The following is a 21,535-nucleotide window of genomic DNA, read 5'->3' on the forward strand; positions in this document are numbered from 1 at the left end:
GCATGCCACTGCCAAGCCTGTTGTCCACTAGGACCCCCAGGCCCTTTTCCATCTTAGATTCACCCAGAGGTTCCCAAAACCTAGTGAGTAGCTTGTGTTCGAGTTTCTGACGCCCAATTGCATTACCTTACATTTTTCAACATTAAATCTCATCTGCCGTGTAGTTGCCCACTCCATTATTTTGTTCAGGTCTGCTTGTAAGGTTTCCACATCCTGTATAGAAGTTTTTGCCCTACTTAGTTTGGTATCATCCGCAAATACAGAGATTGTGCAAGATATCCCCTCCTCAAGATCATATATGAATAAATTAAACAGGATTGGTCCCAGGAGAGATCCTTGGGGGACCCCACTTTCCACACCTGCCCCATTTATCACCACCCTCTGGACTCTTCCCTGTAGCCAGTTCTCTATCCAGGTACTAACCCTATGGTCCGTACCTCAGTTTGTACAGTAAGAGTTTGTGGGGAACGGTGCCTTTACAAATGCCTTTACAAAGTCCAGATACACCACATCCAAAGGCTTCCTTTATCTAGATGGCAACTCACTTCATTGTAGAAGGTTAATAGATTGGACTGGCAAGAACGATTTTTTATTAGTCCATGCTGATTACTACTAACTAATAATACCATTTTCATTACTAAAGTCTTGTACATAGTCCCTTAAAGCGGAGTTCCGGGCACAAAAACGATTTTTTTTTTTTTGTGCCCCTCCGCTAGGTAGAGCTCACCTGAAAAGGAATTGGATAGTTATTTTTATTTTTTTTGTTTACTCACCTTTTTATTGAAGATCGTAAATCCTCACCTCTGACTGCTTCCTCCCTCGGAGCCGCGGCTCACCCCGTCACTTCCTGCCTCGCGATGATTCCTGGGAGCTAAACGTCATAGCTCCCAGGAATCAATGCGACGGCACCGGCCCCGCTCGTCATTTCTGGGCGACGCCGCATTCCCCTGCTAAACAGCTTCTGGGCATGCCCAGAAGCTGTTTAGGAATGCGGTGCCGCACCGGAAGTGACGAGAGGGGCCGGTGCAGTGCATTCTGGGACACGAAGACGCGGAAGAAGACAGAGAAGAGGACCGCGCCGGCTTCAGCTGCCCACAACAGAGATGGAAACGCTGTGGAAGAAATTTTCTAAGTAAGTATTTCTTCTAAAAGGTAAGTGCGAACCGGGACAGATCAAAGGCTAGCCATTGTGGAATGTGCTAGCCCTGACTGTCCCGGGGGTATGTTCAGCAAAAAATAATTTCTGTGCCCGGAACTCCGCTTTAACATCCCCTCCAAAATCTGGCAGACTACTGATGTTAGGCTGACGGGTCTATAGTTACCCAGCTTTTTTCCAATCATCTGGCACCATTCCCTTCTGTAGACTATCCGTAAAGATCAAGAATAACGGTCTGGCTATCACCTGGCTGAGTTCTTTAAGAACCCTCGGGGGCAAGGCATCCGGTCCGGGTGATTTATTTATGTTAAGTTTCTCTAGTTTAGTTTTAAATCTATCTTCTGTTAACCATGGAGGTACTTCCGGAGTTGTATTATTTAATTTAGCATTAAAAGCTGGGTTAGTGTAGCCTCCCAATTCTTTTGTGAAGACTGAAGAGAAAAAATTATTTAGCACTTTCGCCTTCTCACTGTCCTCTGTGGCCAGATTCCCTTCATTGTCTTTTGTGGGGCCAATGTGTTTTGGTCTCGCTTTCTTACAATTTATATACGTAAAGAATTTCTTGGGTTTTTTTTTACTCTCTTCCGCTATATGTCTCTCGTGTTCAATTGATTTTGCCTTTACATTTCTTACTGCACTCTTGTTGGAATGCTGCCAATGACCCCTCAGCCTTGTATTTTTTTAATGCATTTTCTTTGGTATTAATATGCCTTTTTATGTTGGAGTTTAGCCACCCTGGGTTTGTTTTTGCTCTTTTAAATTTTTTAAAATCCCTTTGTTTAGTATGTTCTTGAAGCACTCCCATTTTTCCTCCGTGTTCTTTGCTCCTAGGGTTCTATCCCATTTGTTATTTTCTAGCAAAGAGTGCAGTTTTGGGAAGTTGGCTCTTTTGAAATTCAGTGTCCTTATATTACCCTTGTGTTTCCTATTACTATGATTAATACTGAAACTAATTGACCTATGTTCACTGTTTCCCAAGTTGCCCCATATTTCTATATCCATGATCAGGTCCATATTATTGGTAATCAGTAGGTCTAGTACCGCATTGTTTCTTGTCGGTGCGTTCACCACCTGACCCATGAAATTATCCTGCAAAACATTTAGGAACTGCCGAGCCTTGGATGAATACGCAGTTCCTTCTGCCCAGTCTATATCTGGATAATTAAAGCCCCCCATTATATTTACATTTCCCATCCTTGCCGCCAATCCAATCTGTGAAAGGAGGTCTGCCTCCCTTTCGTTTGGGGGGCCTATAGCATACGCCCAAAATTACTTTCCCCATAGTGCCTTCCCTTTGAAGTTCTACCCATAGGGATTCTACCTCCTCCTTAGCTCCATTGTTAATATTGTCCCTCCTATTTACATGTACACTGAGGGATGTGACACTTCAGTGCTTGTAGTTGGGGAATTTGAAATTCCTGTGCTGGCGGGCTTGGGGGCGATACTGCAGTGCTGATCCTAGGGTCTATCGCTGGTGGCAGTGCCGGTACTGGGCCAAGGCATTTGATCCTGGGGTCTATTGCTGGCGGCTGCCTGGTTTCAAGAGCACCTTGCCCTTTTAGTAGGGACCCATTCTTCCTCCAATTCTGTCACCGATCCACTGCTATTAATTGGTTCAAATTCAGAATTGGATTCGGAATAGGAATCTGATGAGAACTCCCCGCTGTTCTCATTAGTCATGGAGAGGATCTGAAATGTCTCCTCACTGCTGTACACTTTTTTGGACATGGTGCTGATGGTGGCTGTGTGACGGGTAACGGGTGACAGGTGACGGTCACTGATGGGTGTCTGATGAGTGACAGGTGATGGTCACTGATGGCTGATTGATGGGTGATAGGTGCACCCCTGACACTACTGATGGCAGTGAATAGGCCCTAACAATAGTCTGATCCATTTAGAAATGGTTGTAGCGGACACAGCCGAACCCTTCCGAGGTCCCTCGGGAAGGACAAACATGGAATCAGACTTCCTAAAGGATTCCGTGGCCGACAGGTAAACCCTGATTGCCCGAACCACATCCAACGACTGCAAGACAAATTCCTTGGGATGCTTGGGCTTCACATAAAGCGAAGGCAAAACAAGATCTTTATTGAGGTGGAAGGCAGACACCACCTTAGGGAGAAAAGACTGGTTGGGTCGCAGAACAACCTTATCCCTATGAACGACCAGATAAGGCGAACGGCAGGACAAAGCCGCCGATTCAGACACTCTGCGAGCAGAGGTGATAGCCACCAGAAAAGCAACTTCCTGGGACAACACAGGCAGAGGTAATTCTCTGATGTTTTCAAAAGGAGGTCGTTGCAAAACGGACAAAACCATTTTTAAATCTCCGGGGTAAGCCAGATGACGCACCCCTTGAATAAAGGTGTAAATCAGGGAATTAGTCGCCAAGGGACACTGGAAGAAATTGGCCAAGGCTGACACCTGACCTTTAATCATGCCCAATGCCAAACGCTGTTCCACACCTTTCTGCAAGAAAGTTCAGACCCTCGCAGCCGAAAAGGAGCAAGGATGCAACCCTTGGGACTCACACCAGGCAATGTAGGCCTTCCAGGTACGATGATAAATCATCATGGAAGTAGCCTTCCGAGCCCTCAGCAAGGTAGGAATAACAGCATCAGCGAGACCTCTGTCTCTCAACACCTTGCCTTCAACCGCCATGCCGTTAAAGCCAGAGACCGTAAAGCAGGTTGGAAGATCGGCCCTTGAGACAGCAGATCTTCCCTCAGAGGTAGCCGCCAGGGAGGCTCGACAACCATCTTGATGAGGTCTGCATACCAAGATCGACGAGGCCAGTCTGGGGCCACCAGAATCACTTGTACCTGTTCCAATGCTAACCTGGGGAGGAACCTGGACAACAGTTGAATTGGGGGGGAAAGGCATAAATCAGCTGATACTGGTGCCAAGGCAACACCAACGCGTCCGCAGCGTCTGCCAGAGGATTTCGAGCTCTGGCCACCAACCTTTCCACCTTTTTGTTGAGACGAGACGCAAACAGATCCACGTCCGGAGTCCCCCCACCAGGCACACAGGAGCTGAAACACCTCCTGATGCAGGGATCATTCCCCCTGATCCAAGGACTGATGACTCAGGTAGTCCGCCTGCCAGTTCTCCACTCCAGGAATGTGAACAGCAGAGATTGCTGGAATGTGCGCCTCGGCCCAAGACAGAATCTTGGCCACTTCCTTGGCTGCCCGGGCACTCCTGGTGCCCCCTTTGTGATTGATGTAAGCCACAGCCGTGGCATTGTCGGTTTGAACCCGAATTGGGCGAAAAAGCTTTTGCTACCATTACTTCACGCTTGCCTTTTACTGCTGTATTGTGAGTATATGTCTTATCTACAATAAATGCTTTATTTATAATAATACTTCACTATACGAGCCCTTTCCTTCCTCTATACCAGTGGTCCTCAACTCCGGTCCTCGGGGCCCACTAACAGGCCAGGTTTGCAAGATAACTAAATTACATCACAGGTGATCTCATTTGCTGCTCAGTGATTGCAGTATTCTAGTCTGCATCTCCCCAAGGTAATACTTAAAATCTGGCCTGTTAGTGGGCCCCGAGGACCGGAGTTGAGGACCACTGCTCTATACGGTTTGGATCCCCAATTAACCCATTCCCTACTGATGCTGTTTGAGAGAATTGAACATATTGGAAAGCATTAACCCACATCTGTGGGGCAGGATATAATCGGATACCTTGATTTACCCATATTGATGTTCCTGACCTGATGGAAGTAATACCTTAATCATTAACAAGCCCATTACCCCTGTAGGGGTATCCATTTCTGGTGAGTGCGGTCTTTACAGAGTGGGGAGCACCTTTAATTCCTCACCTGCACAAGTCACCTTTGGATTACCTCAAGATCCACATTGTGGGACTTCAATAATCAGAATATAATTCTGCACTAATAAGAACTCTGGTTTATTGTGCACTTGGTCACCTTTGCACCAGTCACTTTAATTTATTAATCGTATATTCACCGGACATCTGTGTTTATTTAATCAACTGCATATTAAACTACATATTTTATATTTTTATGTTGAGTCTTTTTCACAGTGATTAATCACTATACACTTATGGATGCACATTGTGTCACTTTTTTGATTATTTAGTGACACTTGCACTTTGCACTGGTCACTTTGATATCTTAACATTCGTATACACATTCAGTCACTTTATTATAGTTTATCCATTGTATTGCATACTTGATTATTGGTTTTGTTCACTTATTGAATATTTATTGATTCACTATCATTTTTATCATTTATTGTGTCATTTGCATTAACGGATTTATAATGGTACATTCATTTAATATTTTTTAATTTAGTTATCTATTGAGTCATTTATAGTGTGTATTTCAATTTATCTTTATTTATGCATATTGGGACACCTTTCTGTGCATTTTTAGGACACTACACATCCCGTTATTTGAAAGACCATTTAATTATTGCTTATCAAAGTTGTGGGATACCCATTTGATTTATTGATTCTCTGGCAGCGCCATACACCTTCACTCTCTAGCTCAATATACTCTATATGATGTATAAGGTGAATGGTGCGCTAAATCCAAGTGAATATGAACAATTCAATGTGCATAAATTATATACTTAAAAGTCTAAAAAGTATAAATACAGATGTGCATAAATCAAATACACAAATTGGTAGTGAACTAGAACATAAAAGTCCCAAACACAACGTGATGCAACTTCTAAATAAATGTTCAAGTGATCACAAATGTTGCCAGATGGTGCTAAATTCAAAAGGTGACTTTGAAATCCCTCCACCTGGTGAATTTCCTCCTTACCGGACGGCTATAAAGTAAGTGCTGATCATTGTAATATTCCAAAATCAATTCAAATCTGTATTTATACTTTTTATACTTTTAAGTATATAATTTATGCACATTGAATTGTTCATATTCACTTGGATTTAGCGCACCATTCACCTTATACATCATTTATTCATTACTATCTGGTAGCAGCTTTATCACAGACCAGCGCACTTTTTTTCTTTTTACATAAATATACTCTATATACCCCCTACCTTAGGGTTATATTCAGAAGGTAGGCTGCAGCCAAAATATTTTATCCTAAGCGCGGATTTTCTTTTCTTAAGGATCTCTGCTTGCAGAGTCCTTGTATGAAACTGGGCAAACGGGATCACCTCGAAAGCTGAAACCATCAGCCCCAGGGACCTCATGCAGGTCCGCAGGGAGGAGAGATCGTTATCCCTGAGGGACCTGATCTCGCGCTGCAAAGTCTGAAGTTTTTCCTCCGGGAGAAAAGCCTTCGCTTGAGCGGAGTCCAAGACCATTCCCAGATATTGCAGACGTACTGACCGAGTCAGTGCCGACTTCTGGAAGTTGATGGTCCACCCGAACTTCTGGAACGTCTGAACCATGACTGTCAGATCGCCCGACAGAGTGGCACATGAGCTCGCCCTCAACAAGAGATCGTCCAAATAACTGAGGACCGCAATCCCCTTCTTGCGCAGCAGAGCCAGCACTGGGGCCAAAACCTTGGTGAATTTCAGACTCTGGGAGCCGAAGCTAGACCAAAGGATAATGCCACAAATTGAAAGTGCTCCTCTGCCACTGCGAAGCAGAGATACCGCTGATGACTCTCGTAGATAGGGATGTGCAGATATGCATCCTTTAAAATCAATAGGAGGCCAGAAAAACCCCTCGATTTAAAGACCCCACCACCGAGCGGATGGATTCATTCTGGAGCTTCTGCACCCGCACAAAGTGGTTCAGTGACATGAGGTCCAGAATCGGATGAACCTTGCCCTCCTTCCTGGGCACTGTGAACAAGTTTGAATAAAACCCGCAAAATCTCTCCCGCTTTGGAACCGGGACAATAACGCCATGAGAAAGAAGAACTTGCACTGCCCCCTTGAGAGCCGTCAGGCGATCGGGAGACAGATGGAGATTTGATGGAAAGAACCTGTCTGCGGGGCGAGATCGAAATTCTATGTTGTACCCTGAGCGAATCAGTTCGTGAACCCATTTGTCCTGAATTAAGGACAACCAGGGTTCCTGAAAGTAACGCAAACGTCCCTCCACCCCTGAAATGTGTAAGGGCCTCCCTTCATGCGGAAGAAGACTGGGCGCAGCACCAGACTGACCGGCCTTGGGCTTCCCAGACCAGGGCTTCTTGTTACCGCTAGAGGCCTTGAAGGATTTTCAGTTTTTCTGTGCCCCTGAGGCACAAAAATGCCCCTGATGAGCCATGAAGGAAGGACCCCGCCGTGTGCGGGGCGATTTACCCTTTTGCGGATTGGGGCAGGAGGGTACTCTTGACAGTCTAATCCAAGGAGTCCCCAAAAAAGGCATTCCCCCCAAATAGGGGATATCAGACACGGTCTTTTTAGAGGCATGGTCTGCCGACCAGCTCTTCAGCCACACCATGTGGTGAAGTGCAATCCCCACCGCAGACAATCTTGCGACCAGGGGAGCCTCGTCCAGGGCCACGTCACAGGTTCCGGTCTTCGAGCAGGCTTGGCCTTTATAATGCAAGGCTCAATATGCAGACTCCACCCCTACCGAAGAAGTCAACGCTGCTGACGCTCCGACGTAACGTGTATAGGGGGCGGAGCCTGCGTACCCGACGCCGCGCTTCTTCCTGTTACTCTGCCATACAAGCAAGCACTGCTGAGTGCCTCCTAATGTGATTACATCTACTATACACTAATAAAATTGTTGGAATTCATACAAAGAGCACAGATTTGTTCTTTATTTGTCCCCCTGAATATGCCTTATTTACAATCCGGAGGTGAGAGGCTGGAGAGAGCCCCCCTGGTTCGATTAATGCTGTTGCTGACCCGCTGTGGGTCTTGAGCTGAGGTGAGAGACCATTTCACTCGGTGAAGGGATTCACACATTGTGGTGTTTTACTGGATTTCTTTGTACACCTTGGATATATTACACTATTTTATGGACATTTATCAGTATATTTTTTTTGTGGATTGTATAGCACTTGTCACTAATTATGCATTAGTATTGCTTTATATTCACATCACTATTGTGTATTTATTTGTATCTGGCGCATCACTTCTTATCAGTTTGTTTTTGAACATTACCTTGTGACATTATAAGATCAACTTTGGACGCCAAAGTTTCAATGGCTGCAGATAAAGAAGCTAGGGAAGGTGATCTGGATTGTCCCGGATGCACAAACAAGATCAGTGGAGAAATTGTCATGCTAGGATTTTGGCAAAATACAAAAAAAGGAGCGCTGGCCCTTTAAATCGTCGATTGTGGTCCGCACTGCGATCCTGCGCTGCTGCTGGAGTTCCCCTTATATATAACCAGATAAACTGATAAAGCAATTTGTCTAAAGGAAAAAATGCCCAAAAAGACCACAAAAACCCCTTATAGTGCCTGAGAGAAGACAAACCGCTCTCCATGCTTCTTCTGCAGCAAGTGAAAGATGGCTGGAGGAAGAGGCCAAAACCACTAGAGGCCGAACAGCACCCTGATCTACACAAACATGGATGCCAATAGAAAGAATAGGGGAAAACACAGGTAAAAAGGCCGCCGCCCTCACAATGCGGCTGCCCACATCCAAGATGGCGCAGAAAATGGCGCCAAAAGCACGCCAATTAAAAAAAATGGCTACTGCCCTTACACTGATGCAGCCAGGCTTGCCCTCACCCAAAATGGCGGCCGAAAACGGCACCAACAGTCAGGAGCCCTGGCCACCGTGGGAATACACTACAGGAAGCCCCCCAGGACAAGGTAGGAGCCCTACACCCCCCCACGCAGTGGATGCCACTAGAGCGCCCCCATAAGGGGCAGGGAGGCAGGATCCATCCAGACCGGCCAGGGGGGACCACAGCTCTGACATCGCCAGGAGTGGGCCCACATCACCCCCCCAGAATACTGTCCCAGGGACACGGGGTAGCATCACTCACCATACCACGGACCGCGGGCACCGCTCCGATACACCTCGCCTCCCACCCTGAGTTAGGGTGCTGTCAGCCAAGAGGAGAAGCTGCAACTCAGGGCGTTCCAGGTTGATGCGTCCCAGCGAAGAGGTTCTCCACAGGCTCATCCCCATCTGTCGGGGCACCGTCGTGGCGAGGCCTGGGCGGACCACAATCTGCGAACGCTCGTAGGCCAGGCTGGGGTACCATAAGGATCTAGATTATCCAGTGCGAAGCCCAGCCCGGCTGTTGCTTGTAGTTCTTCAGGAGGATCCCCCTGATTAGCTAGCGATAGAGAGTGAAGAAAATAAAATAAACATTTTTTTAAAGAAAAAACAAAAACTGAGACCGGAGTCCCAGCAGGGTATCCTAGGTCCTACTCATGAGCTAGGCAGCAAGAAACTGATTAGAAAGCTCTAAATGTGAGGGTAATGTCTGGAAGGACAGCCCCTAAAGGTGTGTCTAGTTAAAGCTTTTTTAATGAAGTTTCACTCCTCCTGCAGAGGGCGCCATTACCCAATAGTGATGAAACTTGGAAGAGGCTGCGTCTGTCAGTGGGGGTAAGATAAACAATATTTTTCACTTTCTGCTATACGACATTCCCAAAAAAAAAAAAAAAAAAAAATGTAAAAATCTAAATTTAACAGTGTAGGCCAATTTGTTTTCTGCTACATATTTTTGGTTAAAAAAAAAAAGAAAAAATTGCAATAAGCGTATTTTGATTGGTTTGCGCAAAAGTTATCGTGTCTACTAACTACGGGAAAGATTTAGGTCATTTTTATTTATTTTTTTCTACTAGTAATGGTGGCGATTTGCGATTTTTTGCGGCACTGCGACATTGCAGCGGACAGATCGGACCCCTGACTGACATTTTTTTACAGTTTTGGGGGGACCAGTGACATTACTACAGTAATCATCGCATACTAGCTCATTATGAAATACTTGCCTAAGAACGAAGCCCCCACAGTGCCGACCGCTTACCTGTCCATGGGCGACATGTTCTGTCGCCCTTCTTCCGGGTTTGCAGCATCCAGCAATTTGATTGGCTGGAGCCGTGATGACGTCACTCCCGCGCATGCGCGTGGGAGCCGACGGTAACGGCACAGGGCAACCTCCCCCAACCCATCCCCATCCACAACTGGCTGTTGTCTCAAAGACTCAACTAATTAGGTTTATAACCATGGTGCAAACTGGAAAAGACCAGCTGAAAAGCATTACACCTCCATCCCCTTGGTGGATGCAGCATATAGATAGGAAGGGATTTTATGTATGGGGCATGGCCTGTAAAGCACACTGCCTTTGAAATCCCTAATTTCCTTTTGGGACTTTATGTGAGACAAGCAGGTCATGCTATTGGTCTCCATCCTTGTATACGGAAAACACTAAGGTCAAATCAAAACTGCATCCACCAAAAACGCACGACCCAAAAAACGTTTTTCGTGCGTTTTTGGTGGATGCAGTTTTGATTTGACCTTAGTGTTTTCCGTATACAAGGATGGAGACCAATAGCATGACCTGCTTGTCTCACAAAGTCCCAAAAGGAAATTAGGGATTTCAAAGGCAGTGTGCTTTACAGGCCATGCCCCATACATAAAATCCCTTCCTATCTATATGCTGCATCCACCAAGGGGATGGAGGTGTAATGCTTTTCAGCTGGTCTTTTCCAGTTTGCACCATGGTTATAAACCGAATTATTTGAGTCTTTGAGACAACAGCCAGTTGTGGATGGGGATGGGTTGGGGGAGGTTGGGCTGTCTCCCTCTCACCTGTTCCCCCATCCACCCATTAGCGGCCATGTGCCTCCAGTGTGAGGACACTAAATTAAGAGTGTAGGACTGCAGATATAACAGGGTGCCGTGAAGTGGCTCTGCAGCTTTCACATGCGTTTGCAAATGTGTGTCAACTAAACCCCTGTTCTTTGTACCAAGAGACAGGTTTTATTTGGTTGGTGACAGACTGGAGGGTGAGTACATCAGACTGGGGGCTGGCTGACCTTCATGCACCTCTTACAATCCTTCAACCTCATTTTGTGAAATGTGTCATTCTTTCCTGATGAATTCTGTGCTTTTCAATCCATTATATATATATATATATATATATATATATATATATATATATATATATACACATACATATACACACACACAGACATATATACACACAGTATGTACCATCCACTCATTAGCACTATGTCCCATAACAGTATTATTATTATTCAACTCCTCTGGGCTAGAGAGTGATATGAATGGTTCATTGTTCTCTACACAAGAATGTATAGAATTGATTATTAGAATTTAATTTATATGCAACAGCCATGTTGAGTATGTCAACATCATACAGATGTAAAAAAATTAGCCTACAGTTAATTATCTAACCAGTGTTATGTCATACACCAAGACTCTCAACTGTGGCATGTAAATTGCAAAAGGTTTAGATATTTATAGATCACACGACCCCTTATAACTGGCAAATTAAAGGGTGCAGATAATTGTAATTTACTAGTCTGTCCCAGAACAACCAATTTTTTATAGATGATTTATACTAGTTATGGGGACATATGCTAGCTGACCCAGTAAAAATAAGATGCAATGAAATTTAGACATCAATCAGAGCAGGATCTACAGTCAGTTACATCTGCTGGGCATTACAATGCCTTGAAAAAGTATTCATACCTCTTAAAATTTTCCACATTTTGTCATGTTACAACCAAAAACGTAAATGTATTTTATTGGGATTTTAGGTTATAGACCAAAACAATGTGGCACACAATTGTAAAGTGGAAGGAAAATGATAAATGGTATTCAACATTTTTTACAAATGAATATCTAAAAAATGTGGCGTGCATCTGTATTCAGCCTCCTTTACTCTGATACCCCTAACTAAAATAAGAGTATGGCACAACTGCAAACTTACCAAGACATGGCCGCCCACCTAAACTGACAGGCCAGGCAAGGAGAGCATTAATCAGAGAAGCAGCCAAGAGACCCATGGTAACTCTGGAGGAGCTGCAGAGATCAACTACTCAGGTGGGAGAATCTGTCCACAGGACAACTATTAGTCATGCACTCCTCAAATCTGGCCTTTATGGAAGAGTGGCAAACACAAAGCCATTGTTGAAAGACAGTCATAAAAAGTCAGATTTGCACCTTGGGGGAAGCCAAGTGGGAGACACAGAAACATGTGGAAGAAGGTGCTCTGGTCAGATGAGACAAAAATTGAACTTTTTGGCCTTAAAGAAAAGTGCTATCTTTGATGGAAAACAAACACTGCACATCAACCTGAACACACCTTCATTGTGAAATGTGGTGGCAGAATCATGTTGTGGGGATGCTTTTCTTCAGCAGGGACAGGGAAGCTGGTCAGAGTTGATGGGAAGACGGAGCCAAATACAGGGCTATCTTAGAAGAAAACCTTAGAGTCTGAAAAAGACTTGAGACTGGGGCAGAGGTTCACCTTCCAACAGGACAACGACCCTAAACCTACAACCAGAGCTACAATGGAATGGTTTAGATCAGGCATGTCCAATCTGTGGCCCGGGGGCCGTATGCGGCCCGGAACCGCAGGCAATGCGGCCCACTGCCCCCTGACAATTTTTTTTTCTTTTGCTGGGTAGGAAGGAAGTCAAGTCGGGGGCACGGACACAGAGGCAGCCTTGGAGGGTATCATCCACTAGTTGTGATAAATTAGTGCTGGGGGGGGGGGGTTTAGGCACGGCAGCACGGGAAGGACGCGGCGGCATTTTATTACTTACTGTATACAGTAATCCCCCGCTACATCGCGGTTCAGTATTTGCGGTCCCGGTAATTCGCGGTTTTTTTTGTAATGTTATTTTACTATATAAATCATTAAAAATGAAAGATTTTTGTGTTTTTCATAGCTCTTGCTCTGTCTCCAAGTATCTTTTATGTGTTTAAATGAGTTTCTATTGTTTTAAAAGTGTGTTTAAAGACCTTAAAATGCTTCTACACGTACAGTGACAGTAAAAAAATCATGCCTACAATGCATTTTAATAGGGTTTTTCTATTTCGCGGAATTTCACTTTTCGCGGCTGGGTCCGGAACGTAACCCCCGCAATGGAGGGGGGTTTACTGTATACCTTAACTATAGTATATATTTTATATGCGGCCCGAGAAAATTTCTCTACACTCAATGTGGCCCAGAGAAGCCAAAAGGTTGGACACCCATGGTTTAGATCAAAGCATATTCATGTGTTAGAATGGCCCAGTCCAAGTCCAGACCTAAATCCAATTGAGAATCTGTGGCAAGACTTGAAAATTGCGGTTCACAGACGCTCTCGAGCTTGAGCTATTTTGCAAAGGAGAATGTGCAAAAATGTCACTCTCTAGGATGTGCAAAACTGGTAGAGACATACCCAAAAAGACTTGCAATTGTAATTGCAGAGAAAGGTGGTTCTGCAAAGTATTGACTCAGGGGGGGCTGAATACAAATGCATGCCACACTTTTCACATATTTGTAAAACATTTTGAAAATAATTTATAATTTTCCTTCCACTTCATAATTATGTGCCACTTTGTGTTGGTCAATCTCATAAAAACCCAATTAAATACATTTACGTTTTTGGTTGTAACATGACAAAATGTCAAGGGGTATGAATACTTTTTCAAGGCACTGTATATAGATACTGGCTTACTGTTTAGACCTGCAACCACAGCTTTTGGCAAGGGAAGTCTTCCAGTTTCAACCTCCTTTGTGGCTCTGAGATGGGGTGTGACTGAATGTCAAGAAATCAAGGGGGCTAAGAAGAGATAGTTTGTGCTTGAAACCCAGGCCAACAATGCCTAGACCTAGACCTCTCCTGCTATTCCAAATACACTCCTAAGCATGAGCTTTGTTTGTCAGGTTGTTGAACAGTACTCAGATTAGATGTTCTCTATAATGGTTGTAAGTACTGCATATTTAACAAGGAATGAGCCTGATGCTGTATAAAGTATGTACTCCACATATAACAAGGAATGGAAATTCACCAATATGTAATAACTCCGATAGAGCCATGTCCTGTGTCAGGGAAACCTACTAAAGCACTACAACTGTAAATGTTTTTTCAATATCAGCTTTATTTTTCTTCTGACGTACCATATCTTGATTACATTGCCCTGAAACATCCACAAACCAGTTATGTTAATACAGCTTAAAAAGCCGTTTACAAAGTTGTCCATAGAAAGCCAGGTACATTATTCTCAATATAAGAAACCCACTTAAGAACATACATTTTACAAGAACAATAAATATGTACTAGATATTATTACATCAAATTAATAAAAAGATTTGTTTTATTATGTTTGAACCTTTTATTTGGATAGAATATGTATATTTACATTCATCCATTCTTACATCCACTATACATTTCATATTTCAACAGTCAGTTCATATACATATTCAAAATTTTCTTGTCTAATTATTAACTTACTCTATAAACAAATTTTGTACAGTAATAGCATAAGGTGACAAGTACACCATTGGTTTGATATGAGGAAAGATGAATTTGAGAAAAAGCAAAAGACAAAAACCAAATGATCGTTTTAAAGAATTCTTGGTTTATAAAACCCAGTTCCCCTTTAAAAATGATAATCCTCTTTCTTGAATAAAATTTTTGCATGACATCGCAAATTGGTTGTGAGAGAGTATCAGAGGCACAAACGGATTTGTACTTGAGGTTTTAGACTGACTTGTTTGCCAATCTCTTCTGCCCTGTAATTCCCATTGGCGTTTGGAATGCAGAATTGAAGGGGCTTCAAATCTTTTTAAAGTGCTGCTTAGTTTGAAACAGATGATGTCCCTGGTTCCTATATATGATTTGCAAGGGTGGGCTGAAAAGCAGTAGCCTCCTGCAGCAGCCGAGGCAGGGTGATACATATTCCATTCTGAATCATGCAGATAGCTTGTGTTTATATTGCCATCTCATTTACCAAACTGAAAAGAATCAGCAGCTGAGGTTATTTTAATAACTGTTCATTACAGTTTGAAAAAAAGCAAAAGGTATCCAACAAGCATAAGCATTTTAATGCTTTTTATGTATGCATGCAAAAGGTTTTTTTTTTGTTAAATATAATCAAAAGTATGTTTGCTTCCAAGTATAGTTTGTAATGATATACAAGCCATATTTTCTCATCACATACACAGGCTCAGTTTCCTGCTTTGCTACACAATGGCTGTGCATTACTGCGCCTTCTCACAATGCAAGTATGCGAGTCTGCCTAACAGCAGAAATGAATGCATTTCCTATGTGGCTTATAGCTCATCTCAACAAGCACAGCGGCTGAGCAATTGCAGTGAGATGCAGGTTGCCCTCTAGAGGCAAATCTCTAGATATAAAAATAAAAAAACACATTATGCCAATGCAGGAACAAATTCCAGTGTGGTTAAAGTAAATCGGTCATACACTTGGGTAGCTAAAGCACTGCATAATATGTAAAAATGCATTAGGATAATACTTTTAGTGATTATTAAGGAGGCTCGAGAGGTGAAGAGGGGCAGGGTAGAAATCAATTTTCTGTATCCGATTACGGTTTTTACTGATGGTAACTTTGCCTTATGTAACATACAGCAAGTCTGAACTGCAAGGATGATTTCGGTCACAAGTAAAATGGTTTGCTTTCAGATCCAACATAAGTAAAACTAAGCATACATACAAGTGCTAGCATAAGGCGTGATCCCTTACATGGGACAGATATGCATGGAAAACAGTGCAGAGAGAATAAAGATGATTCCTGATTAGGTTTCCTTTGCCTCTCTACCATACTTTGCCTTCCAGATCCTTCTGCCAATGCAAATATTTGATCTATAGAGGTCTTAAAGATATGTCTATAATTGACTAGCAGCAAAAGCTGAACAATTTAACCAAGCAACTGCATGGCAGAAGATTTTGTAATTGACAGAGAAAGGAGTTGATACGCTCAAATCATTCCAACCTCACCCCTGCCCACTAAAACCCTTCTAGGGAAAACACAGAAAAATAAAATGTAAATACTTTAGTTTTGTTTCAACACTGTACTGTAATATTGTTTAAAATTGTAGAATTAGGTCATATCCCACTCCTATAAATACTGATAGTGTTATGGCAAATCTGTTAACTATCCGGTCTTTCTTTATTGTTCATTTTTATGGCTTTGGCCATTATTATCAAAAGCATTTGTAGCAGTGGTGATCCCCAATACCAATACTAGTCCTATTTAGTCATCACTTTAGATGTTCGCAAGGAGAGAAAAATAAAATGAAAATGAAAGCCTGATATGTAAATTACATCCAGTGTCACATGTTGAAGGCATTTTAAATGTAAATATGTAAATGTTATAGTGCAAATATGAAACCGAGCATTATTATACACGTACTAACTTATAGTGAATCTTAAAATAAAGGCTAACATTGCATGAGGTTTCAAACGCAGGTCACTGTGTGCAAGCCCTTAAATGGTATAATGATGCAAATGCAGATTTGATTCTTTAAAAAGTTCAGTCCCAGTTTAGCCAATAAAAAGGAAATGCTGGTGAGGTTGGAAAATACCAATAACTAAAGACTTGTGACGTTAGAAGGTCTCATCATCATTGCAGCTGCTCGTCCAGTGGCCAAACACCTCACAGATGTCACAGTATGGCCTCTCTTCTTTCCTGTTTCCATGGAAGTTTGAATGAGGAGGAGAGTCAGGTAACTGAGTCTGTGTTGGGCAGTCTTCTGTATCATGCAGGTCAAAACAATCACAAATATCGCAGAAAAGGCGAGGGGGCACTTTCTTCTTGGCTTGCGTGCCATTTAAGCTGGAATAAAAAAATATAAAAAAAACTATGCATTAAAAACTCAGCAACCGCAATTTTTTAATCTCAGTTTAAAAAGGTACTGAAAAAAGTGTCCAGAACAGTGCACAATTTATCCTGCATAATTATACCATAGAATATTACCGGATGTCACCTTCACACTTCCTTTATCTGAAAATGGAAGTTTACATAGAAAAACTGCATACAGAATAAGTTGCAGGAAACATATATTCTTATTTTCTAGATGGTTATGGATACTTTGAAACCATAAATTTTATCAGCAGTTCTGTCACAAAGTAATCCTACATTACATACATACAGTACTGTGCAAAAAAGTTTTCGGCAGCTGTGAATAAAGCTTTCAAAATTGTAGATTTAAATTGATTATTTTTATTAATTCACAAAATGCAAAGTGAGCGAACAGAAGAAAAATCTAAATCAAATGAATATTTGGGGTGACTAACCTTTGGTTTCAAACCAGCATCAATTCTGCTAGGTAAACTTGCACAGTTTTGAATGAACTCGGCAGGTAGGTTTTTCCAAACATTTTGAAAAACCACAGATCTTCTGTGAATGCGATTGTGAAGAGACAGAAGGATTTGAGGTAGCCTACAACCACAGAACATCTGTGGTTAGCTCTCCAAGAAGTTTGGAACAACCTACCTGCCGAGTTCCTTTAAAAACTGTGCAAGTGTACCTAGAAGACTTGATACTGTTTTAAGGCAGAGGTAGATCACACCAAATATTGATTTAATTTCGATGTTTTTCTCTGTTTATTTACTTACCATTTTGTTAACTGATAAAAATAAACTATTAACACTTATTTCTGAACACAGCCTCAATTTACATCATTTTTACCCCACCTGCCTAAAACCATTGCACAGTACTGTACAGTATGTCTGTGCATTCAGAAGGTAAGTTGGACAAAGTCTACAAAGTACAAAACAATAGTGAAGCACTAAGAAATTAAAATGCAAGTATAATAGAATAGTGTAATGCAAATATATCAAACTATTATGTGTCACTACAAACTGAAAAAAAAAAAAAAATTCAAATGTGAAACCAAAAACTGTGAATTCAGTGATTCTTCGATCTTGAGGGAGATGACAGATGTGGATACCAAAGTTTTTAATGATACAACATACAGCACCTCAGTGTGCATAATAGGGAGGCTTACCAGAATCATATGACCCCTAATTGAGAGTGGTCAACCAGTGCTTGTGTATCAAAGATATCTAGCTTTCCTCAAAACCACATGTCAAACGATGCTACTGCTGCGTTGTATTAGATCGCTGTGCATATATACTTTGTTGGCGTATTATGAAAAAGCAAACTTGGGACTGTCCATTCCGGGTCCTGTGTAATGTCACGTCGAGGCTGGGGATCAAAAGAACGAGGCTTGGAACGTACGTCGGCTCCATGCTGGTTGCGGCGGTGACATCCCATCCCTACACTGTATATGCTGGTGCCAGCTTTCAGGCATCCATAAATGTGAGTGTAACAAACCTATTTTAAACTGCCAACCAATTTAAAATAAAGTTACTGCACTATGATACTTTATATTCATCTTATGTTTGGTCATCGTACATATGAGTGATATCAAAATTGGAGGAATCCTTGTAGCAGACCCCAGGAAGAATCTTTGCTTTTGAGAACAAAAAGTGCTTTTTGACCTACCTGTAAAAAAGGGTTTTAACATCTATGGTGAGTGAACATCCATACTTGAGCACAAGCGGTGAAGGATTATTGAAAATTGCTTTGTAGGATTGACTTTGGTGTTGGGAATTTATCACACTGGGCTATAAAATTACTTTTTATTTTATTTACATTACAATAATTTTTATTACTGTACTGTAATGTCATTTCTATCATTTAGAACCAAGTGCCATACCTTTACTATGAAATATAAAAAAGAAAAAGACATGCTCTGCATAGTGTAAGCTCGATTAAAACACCAATTTAATGTGGTAAATGCACAGATCACAACCAGGCAAAGAAATGAAGGGTCTATAATGTTGATCATAGGTGTATTTTAAATGATAGACAGAATACCAAACAAAAAAACAGCAAAAACACGATAAAAAGGTTATAAATTGAGTTGCAGTTCAGCGAGTAAAATAAGTATTTGATCCCCAAGCAAAAAAAAAAAAAAGGGCTTGGCGGAGAAACCATTGTTGGCAAGCACAGAGGTAAGACGTTTCTTTTAGTTGGTTACATCTCAGGTTACCAAGTTTGCACACATCTACCAAGGTTTCTTTGCTGTTGCTTAGAAATTCGAAATTTCAGCTTCCGCCATTCATTTTCTATACGATTAAGGTCTGGAGACTGGATAGGCCATGACCATAATGGGCTTCTTCTTGAACCACTCCTTTGTTGCCTTGGCAGTATGTTATGGGTCATTGTCATGCTGGAAGACCCATCCATGACCCATTTTCAGTGTTGTGGCTGAGGGAAGAAGGTTCTCATTCAAAATTTTACAATACATGGCCCCGTCCATTGGCCCCTCAATGTGGCATATTTGAGCTGTACCTTTAGCAGAAAAAAACCCCCAAAGCAGAAGGTTTCCACCTCCGTGCTGGACTGTAGGGATAGTGGTCATAGTCAGGATTTTTCTTCTTCCAAACAGGGCGAGTTGAGTTCATGTCAAAGAGCTCAATTTTGGTCTCATCTGACCAAAGCACTTTCTCCCAATCATTTAGATGTTCATTGACAAACTTCAGACTAGCCTGAAATGTGCCTTCTTGAGGAGGGGGACCTTACGGGCGCTGCAGGATTTGAATCCAGGGGAGTGTATTGTGTTACCAATGGTTTGTTTGGTGACTGTGGTCTTAACTGCCTTGATATCATTCGCAAGCTCCTCCTTTGTAGTTCTGTGCCGGTCCCTCCCACAACTGGCCTACTAAAGGTAAACTGTACCCCCCAACCATTTGTAGGTGGTGCCCTTCCCTCAGCCACGGCAGGGTGTGCTCAGTCTGCACTCCAACCCCCCCCCCAGGGGCTGAGGAAGCAGTGACACATAGGCAGGCTAGAGCAGTGGGATGGGGAGCAGCTGATACATAAAATTTTGTGCAGAGCCCAGGCCTGGTGCACCATTCCCCCCGCCTCACACACAACGCTCAGCCGCGGACCTGAGAGTCTTACCCGATGTCAGTTAGATGTGTGCCAGGTGACCACAACGAGGAGGGCTGACAGTGGCAGAAATCGAACAGTGCATCCGATGGATGAGCTGAATGTGGAGAAGAGGCAGTCGGTTCTGATTGGTCAGCGCTGTCCATGTGACGGTGCTGACCAATTAGAATGCCTTTTGTCCATACACTGATAAGTATGGATAGGAGCTGTGGGGATTTCAAATCTTTGGATCAGCGAAGTGGCGACCTGATGCCTGACAGCAGACGGCTGAAATCCTAAGCGCCCGGACTCTGTTTCCAGTCGCCAATGTGACCTGGGATTTGTCGAGCCCTGATCTATAATATGGCTAAGGTGACTCCAGCAGCCATTTTGCCTAGGCAAACAGAGCCTTCCTTCTGTGTGGTAGATTGCCCAAAGCAACTTGAAAAAGTAGGCGGAGCCAGGAAGACCGTAAATTGAAGATGTTGACAAAGTTCTAGAAAGGATCGTTAAAGCAAACCTTATAGGATTATAACTGTGTCATCTGAACTTACATTAGTACATTTCCATAAAATTATTTCCATTACCTGTCATGGTTGTCCAGATCTTCTACATTGTTCCCATTAAGTGATGCTTCAACCATCTGATCAATCTTCAGTTTCAAATCATCATTTTTTCTTTGAAGGTCAATAATTACAGAATTCAGAAATTCAATCTGGCAGGTGAACAAAAAATATTTAATGTTAATGAGGATATACAGGTTTTGTTAGGGGTCACTTTCTTAGTATTTAGTCATATTATTGTAACCACTGATGTGTTTAGTGCCATGTGGTTTGCTCATAAAATGGAGCAAAGTGCTTTTTGTTTTGTATGTGTGTAACCTAAAATACCCAGCGCAATAGGAGCGCTAGAAAATATATGAACCAAAAGGTGCAGTTCTGCCTATACTGAGCCCTAGATAAAAGGTTAAACTGGACAGGGATCCACAATGGGTAAACAGGGTTACCAAAAAGTCCACGGGGACTAAGAGCAGGATGGATGAAGGGTGACAGACAAATTAACACTAGACATATTTGGACGTTTTGATGTTAGGTTGTGATGAATTTAGGGTCAGGCACTACAACTAATAAATTCTAAAACATGACAAAAAGCCAAAAGAGACAAATGAGAGTCAAACTGTATAGGAATGACATGTTTTGCCCTGGCTCAAACAAAATACTTTATGGTCAGGTAGAGAAGATGTGATGAGCATTTTGGCTGCCCATCTCATCATAGGAGCTAGATTAAGTACAAGATTACAGTACATGGGATGCAAGGATAGCAGAACAAAATAAGGAAAGCAGATTTTAGGAAGGTAAAACTAACTTAAGCAGGGAAATAAGTGAAAAGAAAGTGAGAGAATGATATGCATGTGTTGTGTGCAAATGGGAAAATGTAAGCAATTGTAGAGATAATTGTGTATTTGTGTGAATGCTGCAACTCTAAGTTCTACATCTTGTGTGTAGAAATGATCTTCTCCTTTGTCCACCTCCCTTTTCTCTTTCTCATAAAAGGAATGTACTAGGATGAGACA

The 21,535-nt window shown here is 42.4% G+C and overlaps 1 protein-coding gene across 1 annotated transcript in view; it reads right to left on the reverse strand.

The window, feature by feature from the left end:
- Positions 1–21,535, reverse strand: part of LOC309544739 (uncharacterized protein) — a 368,721-nt gene that overhangs the window by 125,751 nt on the left and 221,435 nt on the right. The window contains exons 24-25 of the mRNA XM_082243716.1: positions 20,550–20,677; positions 16,677–16,857 (exon numbers count right to left, since the gene is read on the reverse strand). Coding sequence (XP_082099842.1) covers positions 16,677–16,857; positions 20,550–20,677 — 309 coding nt within the window. The remainder of the gene's footprint in view (positions 1–16,676; positions 16,858–20,549; positions 20,678–21,535) is intronic.

This window comes from Pelophylax lessonae, assembly GCF_965119305.1.
Source record: "Pelophylax lessonae genome assembly, chromosome: 1".
Taxonomy (NCBI): domain Eukaryota; kingdom Metazoa; phylum Chordata; class Amphibia; order Anura; family Ranidae; genus Pelophylax; species Pelophylax lessonae.